Source organism: Balaenoptera acutorostrata, chromosome 3 (assembly GCF_949987535.1).
Source record: "Balaenoptera acutorostrata chromosome 3, mBalAcu1.1, whole genome shotgun sequence".
Classification (NCBI taxonomy): Eukaryota; Metazoa; Chordata; class Mammalia; order Artiodactyla; family Balaenopteridae; genus Balaenoptera; species Balaenoptera acutorostrata.
Genome location: NC_080066.1, coordinates 5974996 through 5996169, shown reverse-complemented (window position 1 = coordinate 5996169; position 21174 = coordinate 5974996). Strand labels below are relative to the sequence as shown.

At 42.4% G+C, this 21174-nt stretch overlaps 2 protein-coding genes and 1 long non-coding RNA gene across 3 annotated transcripts in view; 1 reads left to right on the top strand and 2 right to left on the bottom strand.

Annotated features, from left to right (window-relative positions):
- The window catches only part of LOC130707686 (uncharacterized), an 80124-nt gene extending 77294 nt beyond the window's left edge, over window positions 1-2830 (bottom strand). The window contains exon 1 of the long non-coding RNA XR_009007700.1: window positions 2731-2830. This is a non-coding gene — a long non-coding RNA (uncharacterized LOC130707686). The remainder of the gene's footprint in view (window positions 1-2730) is intronic.
- Window positions 1-11324, top strand: part of PTER (phosphotriesterase related) — a 67564-nt gene extending 56240 nt beyond the window's left edge. Inside the window, exons 4-5 of the mRNA XM_007196416.2 lie at window positions 3261-3401; window positions 10072-11324. Of these exons, the coding sequence (XP_007196478.2) occupies window positions 3261-3401; window positions 10072-10282 (352 nt within the window). The 3' untranslated portion in view covers window positions 10283-11324. The remainder of the gene's footprint in view (window positions 1-3260; window positions 3402-10071) is intronic.
- Window positions 11316-20744, bottom strand: C1QL3 (complement C1q like 3). Its single transcript, XM_007196523.2, has 2 exons — window positions 19517-20744; window positions 11316-13698 (listed from the first exon to the last, which is right to left on the bottom strand). Exons 1-2 carry the CDS (start codon window positions 20102-20104, stop codon window positions 13519-13521), a joined length of 768 nt encoding a protein of 255 aa, XP_007196585.2. The 5' UTR covers window positions 20105-20744; the 3' UTR covers window positions 11316-13518.
- Window positions 20745-21174: the final 430 nt, after the last annotated feature.

Here is a 21174-nt window from a genome sequence, read left to right as displayed (position 1 = left end):
TTTACAGAGGGACCATTTCCCTCAAAGACACACTCCTTTCTACGTGCTCTTCTACAGGGTAAGAATTCCCAGGGATTACATTTGAAACTAACATGTGTAGATGAATCCTACTGAACACGTTCGTCTTCCTCTAGAAAGTGATCTCTGCCTACGGTGCCCTTCTTCAGATAACATTTCCAGTACAGGCAGGATTTATATATAATTGACATCTGGAGATCTGGATGCCTACGTTCCCCATCCCTCTCTGAGATGAGGTTTCTGGAAGACCACATCCAGGAAGATCACTCAGGGCCTCGTGGGCCACTGTAAGGCCCTGGCTTTTTCTCGGAGGGAAATGGGGAGCTATTGGCATGTTGTGAGCAGAGGAGAGACCTGATCTGACTTAGGTGTGTAGATAGATTTTGGTTGCTGTATTGGAATAGACTGTAACAGAGCAAAGGTAGAGAAGTAGGGAGAGTACTTGGGAATCTATTGCAGGGATCCTGCAAGAGAAGATGGTGTTTTGGACCAGGAGGGTAGCAGGGGAGGTGGTGACATATTTGGATTCTGGTCCTATTTTGAAAGTCAAACCAGAAGTCTATCTTGATGGGCTAGATGTAGAGTGATTCAGAGGAAGAAAGAGGAGAAAGCGCCAAGATTTTTGGCCTGAGCACTGGATGGATGGAGTTGCCATCAACTTAGTTGGAGCAGATGGTTTGGGGCAGGACATGAGAGGTTTAGTTCAAGGCATGTTAAGCTTGCGTTGCCTATTAGACATCCAAGTAGAGATGGCAAGCAGACAATTAGGCGTGCAAGTCTGAACTTCAGGAGAGAGGACCTCATTATAGAAGACCCTTAACATATGCCATATGCTTAGTATTTTTAAGAGGCTTAGAGCAACATCAGGCTCCTAGTAAGAAAGTAAGCAATGGTCACAATTAATATAGTTCCTTCTCCTCCTCTGACCATATCATTAGAAATATCCAGAATAACTGTAATGGTCAAATCCTGTCTATTATATGTCGTTATGCTTTGAGCTACTGATTGAAGATCTCCACAAAGTAATCCTTTCTTACTTTTTTGGATAACTTCCATTTTTCAAGTGCAGTTTTTGAGGGTACTGCGGGGAGGGAACTACATTTCAAAATAAAAATTAAAAAACACGATGTGCACACAAAGTCAATGTAATTCTGGAAAATGTCCTTTGAGGATAAAATATGTAGCGGTGGGACTTCCCTAGTAGTGCAGTGGTTAAGAATCACCTGCCAATGCAGGGGACAGAGGTTCGATCCCTGGTCTGGGAAGATCCCGCATGCCGTGGAGCAACTAAGCCCGTGCACCACAACTACTGAGCCTGCGCTCTAGAGCCCATGAGCCACAACTACTGAGCCCACATGCTGCAACTACTGAAGCCTGCGCGCCCTAGAGCCCGTGCTCCGCAACAAGAGAAGCCACCGCAATGAGAAGCCCGTGCACCTCAATGAAGAGTAGCCCCCGCTCGCCACAACTAGAGAAAGCCCGTGCGCAGCAACGAAGACCCAACACAGACAAAAATAATAAAAAATTTTAGAAAAGGAAAAAAATACTAAACTTATCTCTTCCCCCTTATGTTATTTTAATTGTGTATATTTCATTTTTAAGCATGGTTCTTTGGGGAAAACAGAATATGTTTACTATAGTAAAACACATATTCTTTTAGCCTAGTAATTTTGGAAGCAAAAATGGTCTCCATGGTAAGAAGATAGAAAAGGAGTGGTATTAATAGAAGGTAGCACAGAGCTAATGTGCATTTTATAGCATAAAGGAAAGATTTTTTTAGCCTCCCTGCCTAAAACAACATCGTGAACTCTAAGTTACGCTAAATTGGTGAAGAGAATAAAAAGGAGCCAGCTACGATATGATGGCTCAGAGTGAAAGTCAAGAGCCAACTTCCCGGCAGCAGCCCAGGACAGCAGAATCCTCTCACACTCGGACACAGAGGCTTAATTGGTCCTCCTAGGGTTTGGAAGAGAGGCTTTGAAAATACTTCTGACCTCTCAGAAGCAGATTTATAGACATACAATAGTGCTTTAATCCTTGCATCCTGGCATTGCCAAAGTAATAGGATATCAGAATGGATAAAACCCTAATAAGACAAGGATTATCTGACGTTGCAACTTTTCTCCAAGCCCATTTTGGATCCCAAACAATCACTTCCTTCCTCTAGGTCCTTAACTCCCTTCACACAATGTTTAATGAGGTATATTTTTTCCTTCACATTTTCTCCATATTGCCTCCTGGTAGGACTTTTTTCCTTCTTTCTTTCCTATTTCTCTCTGTGCTTGAATCTCTATGATGGCATTTTGGGGGTTAATTTTAGACATCCTTTTTACTTGTTAGAGTCTCAACTTCTTGAGATAATCTACTCTTGTTCCAGACTCGACTCTTCTGTCTGGAGCCTGCACTCATCCTATACTTTTCTCCTTTTCCCATTCATTTACATAGTCTTACAAAGAGTGATATTTTTACTATGATCTCTAGTGAGAAGATAGCCATAAAATTATCATAAAATAATAAATTCTGTTTAAAAAATAAACACACCAGAACATAAATATCTGTAGGAGTATTGCCCCTCCTTTTTTTTTAAAAAAATTGCAATGATATTCACATATGCTTTGGAATTAATTTTAGAACAACTTTATGATCTTCACAAGAAAATCACCCTCTTACCTTACCTTGGCTTCCTGTTTTATCCAGATCAGTATTACTCACCTAATTCTCCAGTCCTGATGCCAAATTTCCTCTGATAGTTTCCACAGTTCACAGCAGTCCCACTAAGGATTTTCAAAGGAATACAGAGCATATCCTGAAGATAATTCTGAAAAAGAATTACAAAATTGGTTTGGAGATGGCAGCATAATTAAAATGTCTATAGTTCCCAAGTCCTTGAGATGGGAAAACTCCCTTTTGGATGGGAATTTTCCCTAATTTCTGGTAACAAATTGAACTATTTTATAGTCACATCATAAAAGCCAACTCAAAAGTTATTTTACTTGATTTCAACTACATTCCAGGACATAGTGTGCTTAAAACTTTGAATCTGTATATGTGAAAAATATGCTCTTGTTTTTTTGTTTGTTTTTGGCCACACCACGTGGCATGTGGGATCTTAGTTCCCCGACCAGGGATCAAATCTGCGTCCCTGCATTTGGAAGCTTGGAGTCTTAACCCCTGGGCCACCAGGGAAGTACCTGGAAAATATGCTCTTAAGAGTAACAATATGTCTGTCTTATTGTCTCTAGGACTCTCCTTGACAAGAGGGAACTACTGGAGTTTGCTCAACTTGGCTGTTACTTGGAATATGATCTCTTTGGAAGTGAACTTTTTCATTATCAATTCAACCCAGATATTGACATGCCCAATGATAATAAAAGAATTAAAAGGTAAACATGATGAAATCTCTCATGGTATTTCCTTTTACCATCTCTTTTGGATTTTCTTATCTGGGTGGGTATTAGCAAAGATTCAGAAAACAGTAAGCAGGCGGAACCAGGGGCTTGCAGAGAAAAATATATCGATGCTGTTTCAGGAAGGCAAATCTCTATATATTATTTTGAGGAGAAAATGAATCAGCCTAAGTAGGCAAAAGCTTCGCAAAGCCTTAGAAGTTCAGTGCAGATGGGCAGCTGATAAGAAATACAGACAATACTCAATCTCTGCTCTGACAATAAAAGAACAAAAGACATTTCCCTCTTTTTATTCTTAACGAAGTAAGCTGTTTCTTTCTCAGGTTGACCACACCTGAGGTCCTAACCTCCTATAATGAATTTTTGAAATGCTTTACTAAAAATATTCACTAAAGAGGTGACTGCAACCTACAGGCTATAAGTATAATGTCTAAAGGTCAAACATTATGTAAAATCCAACCTCTCAAAATTGTCCAATATTTTGGGGGTGAAAGCAAATAACTGTACAAGTCATTCTCAGCAACCAAGTGGAAAACTTCGGGAGTCAAGGCTGGATGCTACCTGGTTTGTCTTGGTTACATGGTGATATGAAGACTGAATGCACCAAGTTAGGGAATCTGGGAGGAGAAATAGATTTGGGATTGACAGGATGACTTTATCTTGGGAATATAGTGTTTCTATCTGGTGGGGCCCTGGGATAAGGGCTCAGGATGCTCAGGACAGAGACTTGGACATAAATCTAGACATTGTTGGCTTGCATGTGACAGTTGGAAGCACGGGAATGAATGAGATCACTCAGAGAAGAGAATGAGTACAGAGCCCTGGTGACCACCAACATTTAAGGGATGAACTCAGGAACAGACCCTCAGAGACAGGTTGAGAAATTTTCAAAGCGTTAAGAATATCAGGGAAATGCATTGTTATGAAAGTTGTTGGAGAAGAATACTTAAAGCAGAAGGGCTTGAACACTTGCAATAGGTGGCAGATATCAAGTGAGATAAAGACTGAAAAGTATCCATTGGATTTCACAATCAGGAAGTTTTTGTGTTTTTTTTAAATTTTATTTTTGGCTGCGTTGGGTCTTTGTTGCTGCACACGGGCTTTCTCTAGTTGCGGCGAGCGGGGGCTACTCTTAATTGCGGTGTGTGGGCTTCTCATTGCAGTGGTTTCTCTTGTTGCGGAGCTCAGGCTCTAGGCACGCAGGCTCAGTAGTTGTGGCTCGCGGGCTCTAGAGCACAGGCTCAGTAGTTGTGGCACACGGGCTTAGTTGCTTGGTGGCATGTGGGATCTTCCCAGACCAGGGCTTGAACCCGTGTCCCCTGCATTGGCAGATGGATTCTTAACCACTGCGCCACCAGGGAAGCCCAGGAAGTTTTTATTTCAGTCAATAAGTGCAGTCTTGGCAGAAAAGGCTTGAGGAACAAGTAGAAGGTGACGAAGAGGACAGAGGCTACTCTTTCAAGAAGCTTGATAGTAAAGGGAAGCAGGGCTGGAGGGCTGGAGCTAGAAGTGCAGACAAGACCAAAGGAAGGTTTTGTTAGGAGACAGAGAGAATGAATCCAGGGAAGTGATGCCTGATCTACAGGGTTATTATAGAATTTATATGAAATAAATATGCAGTTTTTAGCTGAGTATCTGGGGTAGACTATGGAAGTGGTCAGTCAATGTTAACCTAAAAAAAATCTGGACAGGTAAGAGATACAGAGGAAGGCTCCTAAGGAGACAAAGAGATGGAATCTGGGCAGCAAATAGGAAGTTGGTTGAAAGGAAGTATACTTTCTCCATGGAAATGAGTGCAGGTGAGGCAGGTAATGGAGTGAGTGCGGAACAGTGTTTTGGTGAGAGGAACAGGAAACTGAGGACAGATGGTCCCGTATGATCTCTAGGGCGCCTGTGAAGGAGACATGGTCATCTCCTGAGAAGGAAGGAATGGATTCAGGGCAGGACCTTGTAGAGGAGGATGAAGGCTGGGAGTGGATGGTGAATGAATGAGAGAGACACTGTTGTGTGGAAGACCCAGTGGAGGCCAGACATCATGACTGCATGACTGTCTATCGGCACCAATGTGCATGATTTGGTGAGTAGTTTCCTAAAAAATGTTTTGTTTTGGTAGTAGGACCAAAGAAGTTTTGTGAGTAGAAGTAGAAGATGGAGACAGAGAGCTTGAGGGTTGGGATTCTGTCTGAAAAACGTGGTTGATATTGGGGGGACCACAGAGGGGTTGAGATGAGGGTCACGAGGTCCAAGCTGGAGGGAAGAAAGTGTAGAGAGAGATGGAGAGATGTCCAGGAATAACATAGCAGGGGCAAATCCCTGGATGCTTGAAGCAAGTGGGTGAATACAGATAGTGGAAGAAGGTGAGTGAAAAAGTAGAAGGATGGAACTCTTGGTCAGAGTGGGAAAAGGAAGGTTGAGTGGAACTGGTTCTCCATGATGACAAGGAGCAGAACAGGGTCCTGACTGTAGAAAACTGGTTGGAATGGGAGTAAGCCAAACTGGAACGGAGAAGTGATGTCCAGAAACTGTGAGGCTCAAGTAGCAGGAGTTGAACACATGTACATTGGGTTTGAGGGGGAGGTCTTGAGCCAGTGGCCACAGTTGAGACAGCCTTAGGGTCTTTCCCCCGGGAAGTCGATCTTTACATGTTCGCCTTCTACTGTCCCTGTGTCCTGGCACACCTCCTTGATGAGCTTATTAACAGTAAAATAGGCTTCAAGTTTAATATCATCAGAGAGAGTTGATTGATGTTACAGTAGTTTTGTATATAAATATGGAGACGCTCAGCTCTACATGAGCAAACTGCTTTGACTGTTCTGACCAGAATCGCTAGGGCATTTTTTTTTTTTTCCTACTACTCAAACCAGTTCTTTGATAAACAGATTTATTGGTTGGTTTGTTTGTTTTGTTTTATGATTTTAATTTCCTTGCCCAGGAGTACCATTCAATACAGGCAAACAGGTTTCCTAAGAGCCCTACTAGCTTGGACCATACTCAGACGTGAATATTCTCTGGAATTTAAAATGGGGTGCTGTATAGACCTTTTTCATCTTTCATGACCTCAAAACCATGATTTCCTGATGAATGCCCTCAACATACATTTTACAATTCATCTTGGAAATAGGAAGTTTGCTCCCAGGACCTACTTTGTTTCTCTAAGCCCGTATATGGCAGTGAGCCGTATCTTCTCCACCCCTGTGCTTTCCATGACACTCCTAGACCTGGAATAAAAGAGGGAATCTGCAGAGGGAGGTCTATGGAGATATGAGCTTTCATTGAGCTAAATGTAAACATTCTAGATGTATGGAAATACATCAAAAAGTATATATATATGTGTGCATGTGTGTATATCTATGTATCTGTGTATGTATGCATCCTTAATCTCTGTAAATTAAAGCCATGCATTAAGTCCCTGGACTCAAGTACAGCTCATGGTAATTACTAAATGAATTTTGGGTTGTGTGTGTATCCCCTTGTCCCTACCTCCTGGGCACCTGATTTTCGTCATTCATCAGCAGTCCTTCTCTGAGTGAGCCTCAGTAAAGCTTTGAAGTGCAAGAACAGAGAAGCACGTTTCTGCCTACCTCTGGTTTTCAGCACCAGAAATTCTGTGTCTAACACCTGTTTTCAATCTTCTGCTCCATTTCTCAATCTTATTATATCTCTGCCTTTTCACACTTTGTAGTCTCTCTCTAATATTTGTTTGCAAAACACTAACTCATTTGTATTTCTATAATTACTGTGATTTTTTGTCTTCTCATCTGTAGTGGTTCCTTCCTTCTGGCGGTCTCTCTCTAAATACTGTTCTTCCACACAATGGCGCAGCATGTGAGACGATCTCTTATTTTAGGAGTGACCAGGCAGTTTTCTTGATAGTCAGGATATAATTATGTTTCTAGAGCCGGAACATTCTTTCTCATGAGATAACTAGTCTCCAGATTCTTGACTTAATGAGCTCTAAGGGTTCCCATTTTGAAATGAGTATCTTTCCTCACTACTGCACCATTCAGTGACCTTGTGCTTCAGGATATGACACAGGCCTCTTACAGGAATTTGTTTACACAAATGTGCCTCTGCAGTAATAAGATGTCTCTTTTTCTCAGACAAGGAAAAGAGACAAAAATGTTGAGAAAGGCTCAGAAAATATACAGGGGAAAGTGTACCCTAAAATTTCCTGTAAGGTGATACTCCTTTTCAGTTGCGGATCAAGGTTTGTCACACTAAGTTTCAGCACTGTGCATGCATCTGTCAAATCTTTCTCTTTTTTCATAAATGATCATATAACTGCCTTAAATAATTCCCTTAAAGAGAGTTCGTTCCAAATGTAACTTCAGATCAGGACTTTTGGACATTATACAAATTTTAAAGAGGCAGATAATGTCCTACCCCTATATAAGGGTAGGTAGGGATATAGGGAATTCAGAGGTAGGGGATTAAGAGGTATAAACTATTATGTATGAAATAAGCTACAAGGATATATTGTACGACATAGGGAATATAGGCAATATTTTATAATAACTATAAATGGAGTATAACCTTTAAAACTTGTGAATCACTATACTGTACATCTGTAACATATACTATTGTACATCAACTATACTTCAATAAAAATAAAGAAAGGGGCTTCCCTGGTGGCGCAGTGATTGAGAATCTGCCTGCCCATGCAGGGGACACGGGTTCGAGCCCTGGTCTGGGAAGATCCCACATGCCGCGGAGCAACTGGGCCCGTGAGCCACAACTACTGAGCCTGCGCGTCTGGAGCCTGTGCTCCGCAACAAGAGAGGCCGCGATAGTGAGAGGCCCGCGCACCGCGATGAAGAGTGGCCCCCGCTTGCCGCAACTAGAGAAAGCCCTCACACAGAAACGAAGACCTAACACAGCCAAAAATAAATAAATAAATAAATAAATAAATAAATAAATAAATAAAAACAAAAACACCAAAAAAATAAAGAAAGAAAGAAAGAAAGAAAGAAAGAAAGAAAGAAGCAAATAATGATGGTGGCAGAGCTAGCATTCTAAGTACTCTTAAGACACACGTGAGGTACGTGTGAGGTGAATGCAGATTTCTAGACAGAACACCCAGGATGGCTCTTTTCTGGCATTCCTTTGGCCTGCAAACACCAGATCTAATCTTTAAGCATAATTTCTTTCAAAATGTATGTTCTCAGAGGGCAAGGCTTTGTGCTCGAGTTTTCTGATGTGGTGGCCCACAGTTTGCTTGCCCTAGTAGTTATTAAGTATGACTCATGCACTAGAATGCCGAGAAATGCTATTGAAACCAAAAAGATACCTTTCAGATAATTAGCCCTTGGCGGAAGGCGCTGCCCATCCATCTAGATCCATTTGGAAATCTAGGGATCGACAGGACAAGACAGAAAATGCCAGAGGACGGCCACGGTCTCCAAGCTGCACCTCCTGCCATCAGAGACCCATGGAAGTCACGGCAGACACTGCCCAGGGTCCAGACCTGTGCAGATGCTGGCTGTCAGGAGGTGACCGGCTCGCATTACAGATGACAGCACTTAACAAAGCCAAGAGGATGAGATGTTGAGACAATAGGCGGGAAGCCATTCTGTAGTCAACTGACTATAAATTTAAAGGAACAGCTCATTATTTAGAGCAATCTTAATGAAATGGAAGGAAGAAAGAGTAAATTTTTATTGGCCAATTTAATCCAATGCTCCCAGACTACTACTAAGTCAGAATTCCCACCGGCTTCAAAAGGACTAGTGCAGAGGGACCGTAACTGACCTTTTAAAAATGACTAGCGTCTAAAATATGACACAAATGAACCTATCTACGAAACGGAAACAGACTCACAGACATAGAGGACAGACTTGTGGTTGCCAAGGGGGTGCAGGGTGGGGGAGGGAAGGATTGGGAGTTTGGGGTGAGCAGATGCAAACTATTATGTATAGGATGGATAAACAACAAGGTCCTACTGTACTATATTCAATACCCTGTGATAAACCATAATGGAAAAGAATATGAAAAAGAATATATATATGTATAATGGGGTCACTTTGCTGTACAGCAGAAATTAACACAACATTGTAAACCAACTAGACTTCAATAAAATCAATTTTAAAAAATAACTATCAAGCTCATCATATGCCCTTCATTTTCAAACCAACTGATTTTACTCTCAGAATGTTTTACTTGTACAAAGATTCCTTTTGTTTCCCTATTTTAATCACGAACAGTCATTGATTTTATTTGCCAGGAGAAAAAGGAGAGACAGAGAGAATGAAATCTGAAAAATGGGTCGACTAAGCGAGGCATTTTAGAATGGAGAGCTGGGTACAATTCCAGAATAAAGTTATTTAATAAAATGCTTAAGTGGCCATTTATTCAAACTGACACATCCTATTAGAAGCTGTCTTTAATGCAGGACTGCCAGGCATCGTCATAAATATCACCAGCTACGGATTTCTGTGAGCAGGGAATAAGGATCATGTTCCTACTAGGACGCGGTAATAGCTTTATCATCACCACACAATATTTATTAAGGGTCTCCCAGGACACGTGCCGCAAGGGAAGACGGTATCTTTATGATAACACAATAGGTTTATGAGGAAAAAGTTTAAAGCACCCTGAAAATTGTAAACGTGAGACCGATACCATATAATGAGTTAACATTTTTTCACAGGGTACGTCTTCTGGTGGATGAGGGCTATGAAGATCGAATTCTGATGGCCCATGACATACATACGAAGCATCGGCTGACGAAATACGGAGGTCACGGCTATTCTCATATACTTACCAACATTGTTCCTAAAATGTTGTCTAGAGGTATAACTGAGGCTGCACTTGATAAGATACTGATAGAGAACCCCAAGCAATGGCTAACTTTCAAATAGGATGGTTGTTCTGAATTCATACCTTGAGTATAAAGCTTGCAGGGAACAGACAGTGATTTCAAACCCACTGTGCGATATTAATCAGAGCTACATTGGACTAATGACAGAGCATTTCTTTTTATGAGAATTAGAAGACTTTTGCCTTCCCAGAAACTGGCTATTACATCTGTACCTTTAGGGAGTTACTGAGCCTAATTAAGCCCTATTGTTTTTCCTTAACAAAATAAAGACAAAAGTACCCATATCCAAACAATGATTTACAGTCTATGTCCCCTTAGTGGAGTTTTGCTTCATTTTGTTTTGTTTTCTTAATCTATCACCAGCACTCCATGAAAAAATTTAAAGTGTTTCTAGTTAAATTACCCCTTTCTGGAGCAATCTAATGTTTCTTGTAATAATGATAATTCTACTAATTATCCTGCTGTTCTTTAATTAATGCTTAATGAATAATATGACACTTCAAAATAGCTTCTGCGGCAAGGGAAGTTAAATTTTGAGACTTTTTTTTCAAAGGATACTGTAATATAATTACCAATTCACAATGGTAAAAATATTGTGGAAGGTTAATTATATGCTGTTCACCTATCTATATATATACTGATAATAAATCAGTTTTGTTGCCTGTGGCTTTCTGGTATCCAGCTTTCCTATAAATTTTGTTGTGTTTTGAAAAATTGGTAGAAGGGGACATGAACACATAACATAGTAGTCAAGTATAAAAATTCAGTCATAAAAGTCAAAATATATTACATAATATAGTTTAATGAATCATTACATTTATAATAACAAAGGCCACAATTTAATTAATTAATAATATAGAATGCAAAAAAAAAAAAAAGAGAAGTGTTTGCCTTATAAATATTCCCTTTATTTCCTTTATCTTTTATTTGTCTTTCCTTGGGCCTGAACAGAGAAAATAATGCTTACTTATCCGAAGAAAATGTCAGATCTATTAGAAATGACAGTCTGATTCTAGAGCCAACCCTTTAAAAGATACCCAGCCCTGATGTTTTGTGTAAATAAAGCCTTTTAAAAACTCTTAGTTGATGTGTTCTGCTGTTTATAAACTAATCTTTTGGTTGAATCCTTTACTATGACTTGTTACCTAAAAAGAAAAAATCTCCAAACCCTTAACGGCTAATTCCTCTTTGATTAATACATATGGTTAAATGGAAATAAAATCCACTGCAATTCCTTTATGAGTTATCTTACATATTAGAAAGGCCAAATAGAATTAGTCATTGTTCTTGATCAATGGGCTTACATGTTTTTAATCATATAAATCATGAGAGTTACTCAGACCAAGGCATTTAAACCAAGCAAACAGCACATTCAGATGGGAACACCAGGCATAACTCTTTTGGAAAGTTGAGGTTGGCTAAATAAAAGATATTTCTGTGGATCAATGATGATCAAGCTTTCTGTGTATTAGAACAGAAAGTATCCAAGAGGAATGAGCCAAACAGAACAAACTAATTCCTTTAAATGAAAAAATGCAAATGTCCTTCGCCAGTAAAACAGGCAGATTTTTCAATCTGTTTTTGAAATCTACTTCTCAAAGAGTCTTCAAAGGCACCTGAGAGTGGAACAGATTTTTCATTGTAATAGTGGAAGTTGTCTGATAGTTAGGATGTATCAACATGCATTTTAAATCTTTTTCTTAGACTAAAGAGATGGCTTTTGGCAGTGTACTTTAACCAGAGAGGAAGGATTTGCACTACTCTCAAAATCTACTTTACTGTCAGCTTCAGTCCACCTGAGAAAAAAGAAAAAAATCGCTCATTCAAATGCATATAATTCATAAACACTGCAAAGGACAGCTACTTCGTCTCTGCAGTCCTAACAGTAACAGTTGGCCACAGAATGCAGTGAAAGTATTGATTGGCATATGGTAACAAAGAAGCCACAGACCTAATTTACAGACACATGATTTCTGGGGCATTTTAACCTAATAAAATTTAACTTTCTGGATAACTCTTAGAAGTCGTCTAAACTATTTTGCTACTCCATATATTTCTGTCTTCCAAAATATATTTCAATCCAAAATAAGTCAAATAACTTATGCACGTTTGTGTGTGTGCCTACACGTACATTTCTTTAAATTTTGGGGGCTATACAGCCATTGTGCCTACGGTCTGAAGCCATATATATATTTCATCTAACATATATATATGTACACATACATATATATATGTAGCAGGTATTTGTATAAAATATATACACTTTCTTGTCGTATTGGTTATATGTGAAATCGTTCCTTTTGAAATAACCTCAGGCCATGACTTGTAGTAACTATTTGAAGGCCTTACTTAGTGTCCCCTTGGTGACGCATGCACCAGTGCAAATTAAACCTATATGCATTGGCTTATGAATAATCTTTTGTTCCAAAGAAGGCAAAAGCCTCAGTCTGATTTAACACCAAAGAATAAATTTCTCTGACTTTCCAAGTAAACCTAAATGCATTCAATTGACAAACCGGACACAGGGGGATTCTCTAAATACCACACGTAATTACACATTTACACACTTAGAGAGTAATCCTATGATACAAATTCAATCTCTACTTTTAAAGACTTATCACCCGAAAAGAGAGGAAAGAAGATTCCTAAGAAAAAGAATGTGAAACATGATCATAGGCTTGGGAATTCCCTCAAATCCAGAAAATTCCAGGTTAAGGCTTAAAGTTGAATCATTCCCAGGTCTAGCTCTAAAGTTAACAGGAGTACAAGGCAAACAATTTCTTTGGGGACAAGCAGGATTATGTCAATGAGACCTCCTCCTGCAGGGTAAAAATCATTCTTCCCCACACTATGAATGGACCCCGAGTAGCCTAATAAGCAGGTAAACTCACAAGAACCAAAGCTGACGTATGGATAAAAGCAGCGAGATCACAGTACACCAAAGGATCATATATATTGAAGAAATAATTCAGTGTCTTAGATTTTTCTATAAAAATTTGTGATCTATATAGGACTTCATTCACACAGACACCAACAATTAAGGAGTATTTGCTTTGGCGGTAGTGGATCAACATCTGCTTATCTTGCTTTTAATATTTTTTTTTTTACATAATGTTTCTGAGTATACAGATGTGAGTCAGGTAGCATTTGAATTCCCCCACATACACACAGCTGAGGTGCCCCGCATCTGGCATCCCCTGGGGTCCTCGATTCACTGACGTTAGCCATACGAATCCAGTGTCCAAACTCAGAGTAATAAGCTTAGTTTTTGCATGATCAGTCAGCATAGATAATAAATCCAGAAAATGTGCTGTATTTGTTGTTGTTTCCTCCGTGGGCTTTCCCACCATCTAATTTGATGTAGACTTCGTCTCCTGGTTCCAAATGAAGAACCACACTATTGCTCGCATAGTCGTAATTCTGATCAGCGTCTTGGGCGATCGCGCTAGCACGCACCTGCGTGAAACAGACAAGAATTAGAATTTGTAAGAGAGAATTCTCAGGCTTTCTTTTCTTTTTTTCTTTTTTTTTTTTTTTGCCATTCACACAGCATCATAAGCTGACTGGCTTGCCATGGCACTGAATTTAGCACAACCAAGTCCACCTTGGCCTTGGGGCTTTATGAGGATATCTTTGTAACAGTTTCAACTATGTTATTGGAAAGGAGAATATAGTGCTTTCATGAAGGTGATTCTAAGTCTTTGTTTTTCTTTTTACTATATGTTGTAAACAATGCATACCACTCTATTCTCTTCCTAAATCATGCCTTTTTCTAATTCCTTGTAACTCTGTGCCCAATCACTTCTTGAAATGGTCATTTTTTGCATTTTAATTTAAGCCAAGCAGCAATGTCCTAACCAGCTGTTTGAGTACAGAAGTTCAATCCAAACTTCTGTTGGTCCCCATGATTATTAGAAAATTGAGATCCACGGTACGTACAGGCTCAGAGAAATCCCACTCCTGTAACTCCACTATACAGGAAGAAAAGAAAAAAAAAAAAAAACCTTTTGATTTTGGGCTTTCAAAATCTAATTCAAGGAAAAGCCCCTGTACCCGAAGCTTAACTCATTGAAACATCGTTGGTTTAAAAGTCTTCAGAGTTCTTTTTTCTATTTGTGTCTTTTTATCACTTAATTGTGATGTGTGTACGTAAATAAGCTATTTAATTTCAACACATCTAAAAGTTATAGAAGGAACTACATTTCTATAAATTTGAAGTCTCTAAAATTTCTAAATTTTTTTGAATGATCTCATTGAATACCCTTTTATATTGAGGTGATTCTAAATGTGTGGTTTGCTTTGAGGATGGAGATTTGCTTCTAATCCTATCAGGTTGAGCCTGTGATCTCATTAGTGAGCTGACAGACATTTGCAAACAGTCCAGTTGCCCATCATATCAAGTAATATGGACATTCTGTCACATCCTCAACTCCAATTAGGCTTCATATCCGTTTAGCTGTATTTTGATTCTGACTTGGAAAAAAATTTTTCAATAGGCAGACTTGTACTTGATTTATTTCAGTAAAACATCTACTTTGTGGCTTGTTTCTGTTCCACTGTAATGATATTTCTCCGAATAACGCAGCAAGTGATTTAGTGGTTTTGTAAACCTGCACTATGTAATAATGCATGACTTGGGGTGCAATATGTGGGATTTTATCACTTGGCAAAATGAGAGAAATGAGACATAAGTCAAGAATTTCCATGCCTTTCTTTCAAAATTTAAATGATTGGTTTTCAAATTAAATTTTCATGTGGTATGTTCTCACATTAATGCTGAAATGTTAAAAAAGGAGAAGACTCTTTGACACTGCTGAACTTGTAAAGTAATTTGAGTAGTATTTTAAAAATTTATTTCTGGATATCATATAGCAAAAGGAGAAAAGGGCTTAAAAGATTCAGAATTGCTTAACATTGTGCTGACACTAATAAAATGAAAGCAAAATATAATTATGCTCACAAGCACTGACTTAAATGTATACACCAATTTAGTGAGGTGATCTGTTTTGACCATTAAGTAATAATACAATTTAATGTCATAATATTTCCTAGGAATTAATCACTAGTTTATAGGAGTTGGATGCTTTGATTCATTAATTTCATCTAGTCATTAGTTCCCAGGGAAAAAAAATCTACAAGGAGAATAGTACTCTTAGGACCTGATTTTTTTTTAATGTGTGGATTTTTAATGGGTGAGAAAAATTAAAATATAAAATACTAATTAGCTATGTTAGTAATATATTAATTATCAATCTATGATATACTTCTCACCTATGATTAATAACCAAGCACACATTTTTATTTAGTGCTTTAGGTATTTAGTATTAAGTTCTATGGGTATTATGCTTTAACATTGTTTTCTACATGAGGGCATTTGGGAACTGGGATTCATTAAAATCACTTGATTTATATATATATATATATAATGCAATTTTTATTCCATGGGATATAACCACAAGCCCACAAAATTGTTACCATTTTTATTCAGTAGGTGTTACCACAAAAACCTGCAAATGCATTATTATGATCCCACAGACTGGAAGGTTACCCTTATTATGGTTTTCACTTCCTTTGTTGGATAAAGCCAGTGTGATTGCTTTTTAATGAAAGGGACTCTCTAAGATTTTAACCATAAGACTCTCCCAATTAAATACCTGCCATACTCCAGTGTACTTTGCGTGATTTTCGTATGTCTGCTCACCTGATCATACTCTAAAGGTATAATGGGACTTGAAATTTCAAGCTGTAGTATCCAGCCCAGTAACTTCCAACAATTCTTCCTTTAAGCCATCAGACTATTGAGGAAAGTAATGCATCCACCCTGGAGGCTATTTTCAGGTTGCTAAATGTACACCGATTTCAGCATTTTCTCTGACGATATGATGCATCCTTTCCTTAGCCCGATATACCCATTTCTACCTAAATGTACTCTAATATCTTTCCATCTTATAAGTTAACTATTTAGATTCTGCTGATCTTTAGTGCACGTCTCACAGCCCCTAAAAAGATAATTCATTTGGCATTTTATTAATCTTGCTACTCAATGAATGACAGCCCACAGACTGTCTGGTTTCCAATATACCTCATGTTCACGGGTGCCACAACTAATGGATTCTTAGAGTAAAAACTAGTCTTTAATTATTGTATGGTTCTAACCTTCAGCCAGTTTTAGTTTTTATTGGAGTGGCTTATTAGCGTGGTGTTACAGTGATTGGATTCAAATAGCAATATTTTTTATTCAGGTTTCCTGCTAAATGTATACAAACATTTAAAAAAATATTTCCAGTCTCTACGGAAAGTTATTTGAGTCCAACTTTTGCCTTTAACATGCACCGTCATGGGCTTTTTAGACATGGTAAGATTAAATTTAGGTTGATGGTTTTATGGGGAAGATGAGAAGCGTGGTCCTTTTAGTGCTGTGTTTGTGAGGATGTCATAGGTCATGCTGCCTTATTAGCATTATCTTATTAGGGAGGCTTTATCATTAGAGACAATATTTATGGTAACATTTGCTAATTTAATTAATCGCTACTGATGCTCTCATAATTTCATTTTCATTGTACTTCTGTGGAATCATAAACAAAAGGTTAAGTGGCGTGTCAGGTTAATTTACTGGCCTTTGATGTTTCCATCTGTGATCCTGCATTCAAACACAAAGCATACATAAAATGGTTCTCATATGGTTATGGTCCAGAGGCATTCCTCTATCCTAGAGCGAACTGCATTTTTAGTTTAATTTCTTTGTGCTTCTCAAATCCACTTAATCCATAGAACATTACGCTGACATGGATCTCTGAGTTTCTGTTTTATGAAAACAAATTAGGTCGGCTCAGAGGGGGGAACGGCCTGCCATCTAAGAAGTGATCAGACAAGAGCAAAACTGAAAATCCAGGATGAACTCTTTCTTTAACGTTAATTAAAAAAGGATTTTTAAAGATTTCTCATTTGCAACGCCTGCAGACCAGACTTTACAAAACAGTTCTATTCTAGATATAGAATTCCTTAACAGTAATATTGTAAAAACCATTTTGCAAAACAGTCCGTGCTGAACTCGAAAATATATTGTTTGCTACTATATTTGTTTTTCTGAATAACTTGTTGCTCCCCTTTTGTAGAAGTAGCAGCTTAATAATGCCAATGAAAAGCATTATACATTTTAAGGTCAGCTGTTGTGCCTTTTTTTTTTTTTCCTCCTCCCCCCACCCCATCCTCATAGAATGTGCATGCTAGGATGGTACAAAGAAGCATGCTACACTCCAAACAATGAAATAATTTAAAAAACAAAATGCACGTAGAACACATATATGGAATGGTTTTCTTGGAATCTTTACCTGGGCCTCAGCATCAACATTTAAACTAATTTAAATGTACTGTTCCCTAGCTTTTCATGCAGTTGCAATTTCCAGATACTTAAAGAAGTGTGTTTTGATACATTGATAAAACTTGGATCTTATTCTATTTGAATTAATCCCTCTAAAAACAATCTCTCCAGCCTGATAGTATTTGCCAGACCTAACCTTTGAGTCAGAAGACAGCCAATTTGTAAATAAATGGGTGTCTCATCACTGCCTGCTGAGAGGTTGTTCACAAGTCATTTTGTTAGGGTGACACAATAGCTCTATTTTGGTACAATGTGTCATGGCCTTTTTAGCCATTTACCTATAACTATCCCACTGCTCTGTGAATAATTTTTATTTATCTTAATATTAGTTTCGTGCATAATAACTAATAATAAACAACCCTGTCAGTGCCTCCTGGTGGCCATTTTTCCTCTTTTTGTTCTATGCGACCTTAGGGTCCCTTAAGCTATTTACTTCTGAATTCCTTTAGAAGTGAGGGGTGGTAGGAAGGGGGAGGGACAGGATATTTTGTCCTCGTCTTATACGTTTAGGGTATTTGTCTTTCACTTTGGAAGAATTCTGACACTGTGAATTAGGACTTTGGAATAAATTCTGCTTTAATGTTGCTTAATAGAAACCTGGGTTATAGCTAGAAAGGTCTGAATTCAAGGGAGAAGTGACCTGAAGCCGGAGAGCCCTTGTAAAATCACAACTGGCCACGGCAGGGTAGGGGGGCCACTCCCTGGACCACCCAATAAGCAAAGTTGAAGCCCAAGCATTCAACCCAGACTGCAGGCTGCAAGGTCTCCCCCAGCGGCTGCTGATTCAGCGCTTGCAGAGGGTCTGATTACACTTTGAGGTAATTACAAAAATTATTCTCCTCCCCCGATGAAGAGATGGGACACGCTTTGGTTTTGCAATGACCGCGAATTTCTCAAGCAAACGGGGAAGTGGCCCCAAGCATAACACTGCAGACCAGTGGCCCTTGTGGCAGCGCCGATCGTCTCGGCTCAGGAGAGCAGGTCCTCTGGCCGAGGGCTGATCTGAGGCTATTCCACAGTCAAGGCCAAGGCCACTGCCGCCTGTGAGCAAAAGGCTCGGTTGGAAAGACCCTCACGCAGGCGCCCTGGGGCTCGCTGGCAGTGAGGCCCAGAGCCCCGGGGCTGGGCTCCTCCGCCCGGCCTCCCGACCACCTGCCTGTGCGCCCTCCTCCTCCAGCCAGTGGAGTTTGGGTTCTGTGTCTGCGAGCGTGCTTTATGACACAAACCCAGAGTCTCAACTTTTCCTTTTGTTAGCAGCACTCATTACCTCTCCCCCTTCTTCAGCTGAAATCTAAAGCAGAGTTTTGGCATCTCGAATCTGACTATCTGTGAGTTCCCCGGGTCTGGGACGCCGCAGGGACCTTGCGACCGCCGGCCCCGTGGTTCTGCCTCGGCCTTGGACGCGCCCGGCTCGGACTCACTCCTTCGCGCCCCTCCCTTCTCCCTTGGGCCCCGGTCTTTCTCCCCCGGGTTTGTCACCGTGGCATGCCCACTCCTGGCTCCCCCAGCCCTCCCGTCCCCGCCAGGACCTGACAGTGACCCCGCACGGCTGAGGACCCCGCAGCCGGGGGGTCGCTCGCTGCTCCGGGACTCCCCGCGGTGCACAAACTGTCCCGGGGACCGAATCCCGGCTTCCACCCCTCGAGGGTCGCGCGCACCAAGTGCAGGTCCTGGGCTCGGGAACCACCCTCTCCAGGCCGCCGGGCGCTCTTTGGCGTGCGACCCCAGCCTTCCCGGAGTGGAACGGCGTTGCCCCTGGCTCTCGGCTCCCGGGAGCGCGGCTGCCGCGCCCTTCCTCCGCGGGCTCCCACGCCCATGCCCGGGGTCCCCTCCCGCTCGCCGGCACCTTCCCGCGCTCCCTCCCCGCCCTCCCCGCCGCCCGCCCGCGCTCACCTGGTTGTTTTTGCAGAGATCGGCCCACATGCTGGTACCATCCCCTCCGCGCATCAGGACGTGGTAGGTGAAGAAGTAGATGCCCGGGATGGAGCAGGTGAACTTGCCCGTGGTGGGATCGTAGTGGTTACCGAGGTTGGTGACCACGTCGTCGAACTTGAGCACCTCGTAGCCTTCGTGCTGCCGCTTGAGGCCGGCGTAGAAGGCGATCTTGGGCACCGTGCTGTAGGTGGCGGCGCTGATGGCCCCGGCCGCGTTCAGGCCGGGCGCCCCGGGAGGGCCCGGCAGGCCTTGGCGGCCGGGCTCGCCCTTCTCGCCCGGGGGGCCCGCGGGGCCCGGCGGCCCGGGCTCACCGGGGGGCCCCCGCGGGCCCGCCTTCCCGGGCCGGCCTGCCTCGCCTTTGGGGCCCTGGATGAAGGTGGGCAGGGACTGCATGAGGCCGCGGTCGGGCGTGGCGGCCGTGCTGGGCGCCTTGGTGCCCCCGTACGGGTCGCAGACCATGCGGCAGGTGCCCAGCATCTCGTAGTGCGCCGACGTGCCGGCCGAGCTCACCAGCACCGGGATGAGGATGACCAGCAGAAGTACCATCACCACCCCCAGCGCCCCGGCGGCGATCAGGCGCCTCCTGCTGCCCACCAGCCGGCTCAGCGCGGGGCGATCCTCTTGTCTGCTTTTGGACAAAATTTTGAAGGTTGGGCGGGGACCTCGTCAGAGCCGAAAACAACCCCCTGCGAACCCCAAGTCCCCTGGGCGGGCGCGCGCCGGCCGCTCCTCGCCCGCTCTCGCTGCCCCCAGCGGAGGCTGCGGCTGGGGAGGGAGCTCGGACGCCCGGCGACTTGAGCGCAAGTCCCCGAGCAGGGGGCGGGGTGCTCGGGGCGCCCCCTCGCCGCCCGCGAGCCCCTTCGCACCTGTGGCTGCCGCCGGCGCCGGCGCGGCCCCCGGGAGGGCAGGGAGCCGCCGCCGCCTCTCGCGCTCGCCGGGGCCGCTCACACTTTTCTGCCGCCGCCGCCGCCGCCGCCGCCGCCGCCCGCGATCGACTTTGCCGGTTTCGCCGACTGCGCCAGTTCGCACCAACTTTCCGTCTGAAGTTGCCTTTTTCTGCCTCCTCTTCTTTCGCTCGCTGGGATCGCCCTCCTCCTGCCTTGTTTTTTGTTTTTGTTTTTGTTTCTTCTTCTTCTTCTTTTTCTCCTCCTTGGCAACCACCAGAACTCTAATAGACGCGCATCCCCAAAACCCCGCGCCGGGCGCGCGAGCTCAGGCCAGGCGCCCCCCGGGGGCGTGGAAAGGCGGCGCTGGGCACCGGCGGCTCGGGGAGGCCCCGGGCTGGAGCGCAGGGGCTGGCGAGCAGCGGCGAGCGCCTCACCGCCGGGAGCAGAGCGCGAGAGAGGCTGAACGCAGAATTCTGCCTGGGTACCACCTGCCAGGAGAAGAGGAGGCTGACAAACGCGCGCCGGAGCAATTTATAGGCACCCAAGGCGCAGAGGAAGGGGAGCCGCTTTGGCATCTCACTGCGGCATCTGCTCTGCTCATCCCACTCAAAGGGAGTTTGGCATGACTCTGACAATGTGGGATTTTTCCCCCCCTCGGCCTCTCTTTTCTTCCCCCCCTCTCTGCACATGGATGAACAGTGAGATTCTGAATACTCCCTTGCTGAGCCC

Excerpts from the sequence above, each read along its gene's own strand:
- C1QL3 (XM_007196523.2), bottom strand. The coding sequence starts at position 20,104 with ATGGTACTTCTGCTGGTCATCCTCATCCCGGTGCTGGTGAGCTCGGCC. Across the intron at positions 13,699-19,516 it reads ATCTCTGCAAAAACAACCAG|GTGCGTGCTAGCGCGATCGC; the intron begins GTGAGCGCGGGC and ends TGTTTCACGCAG.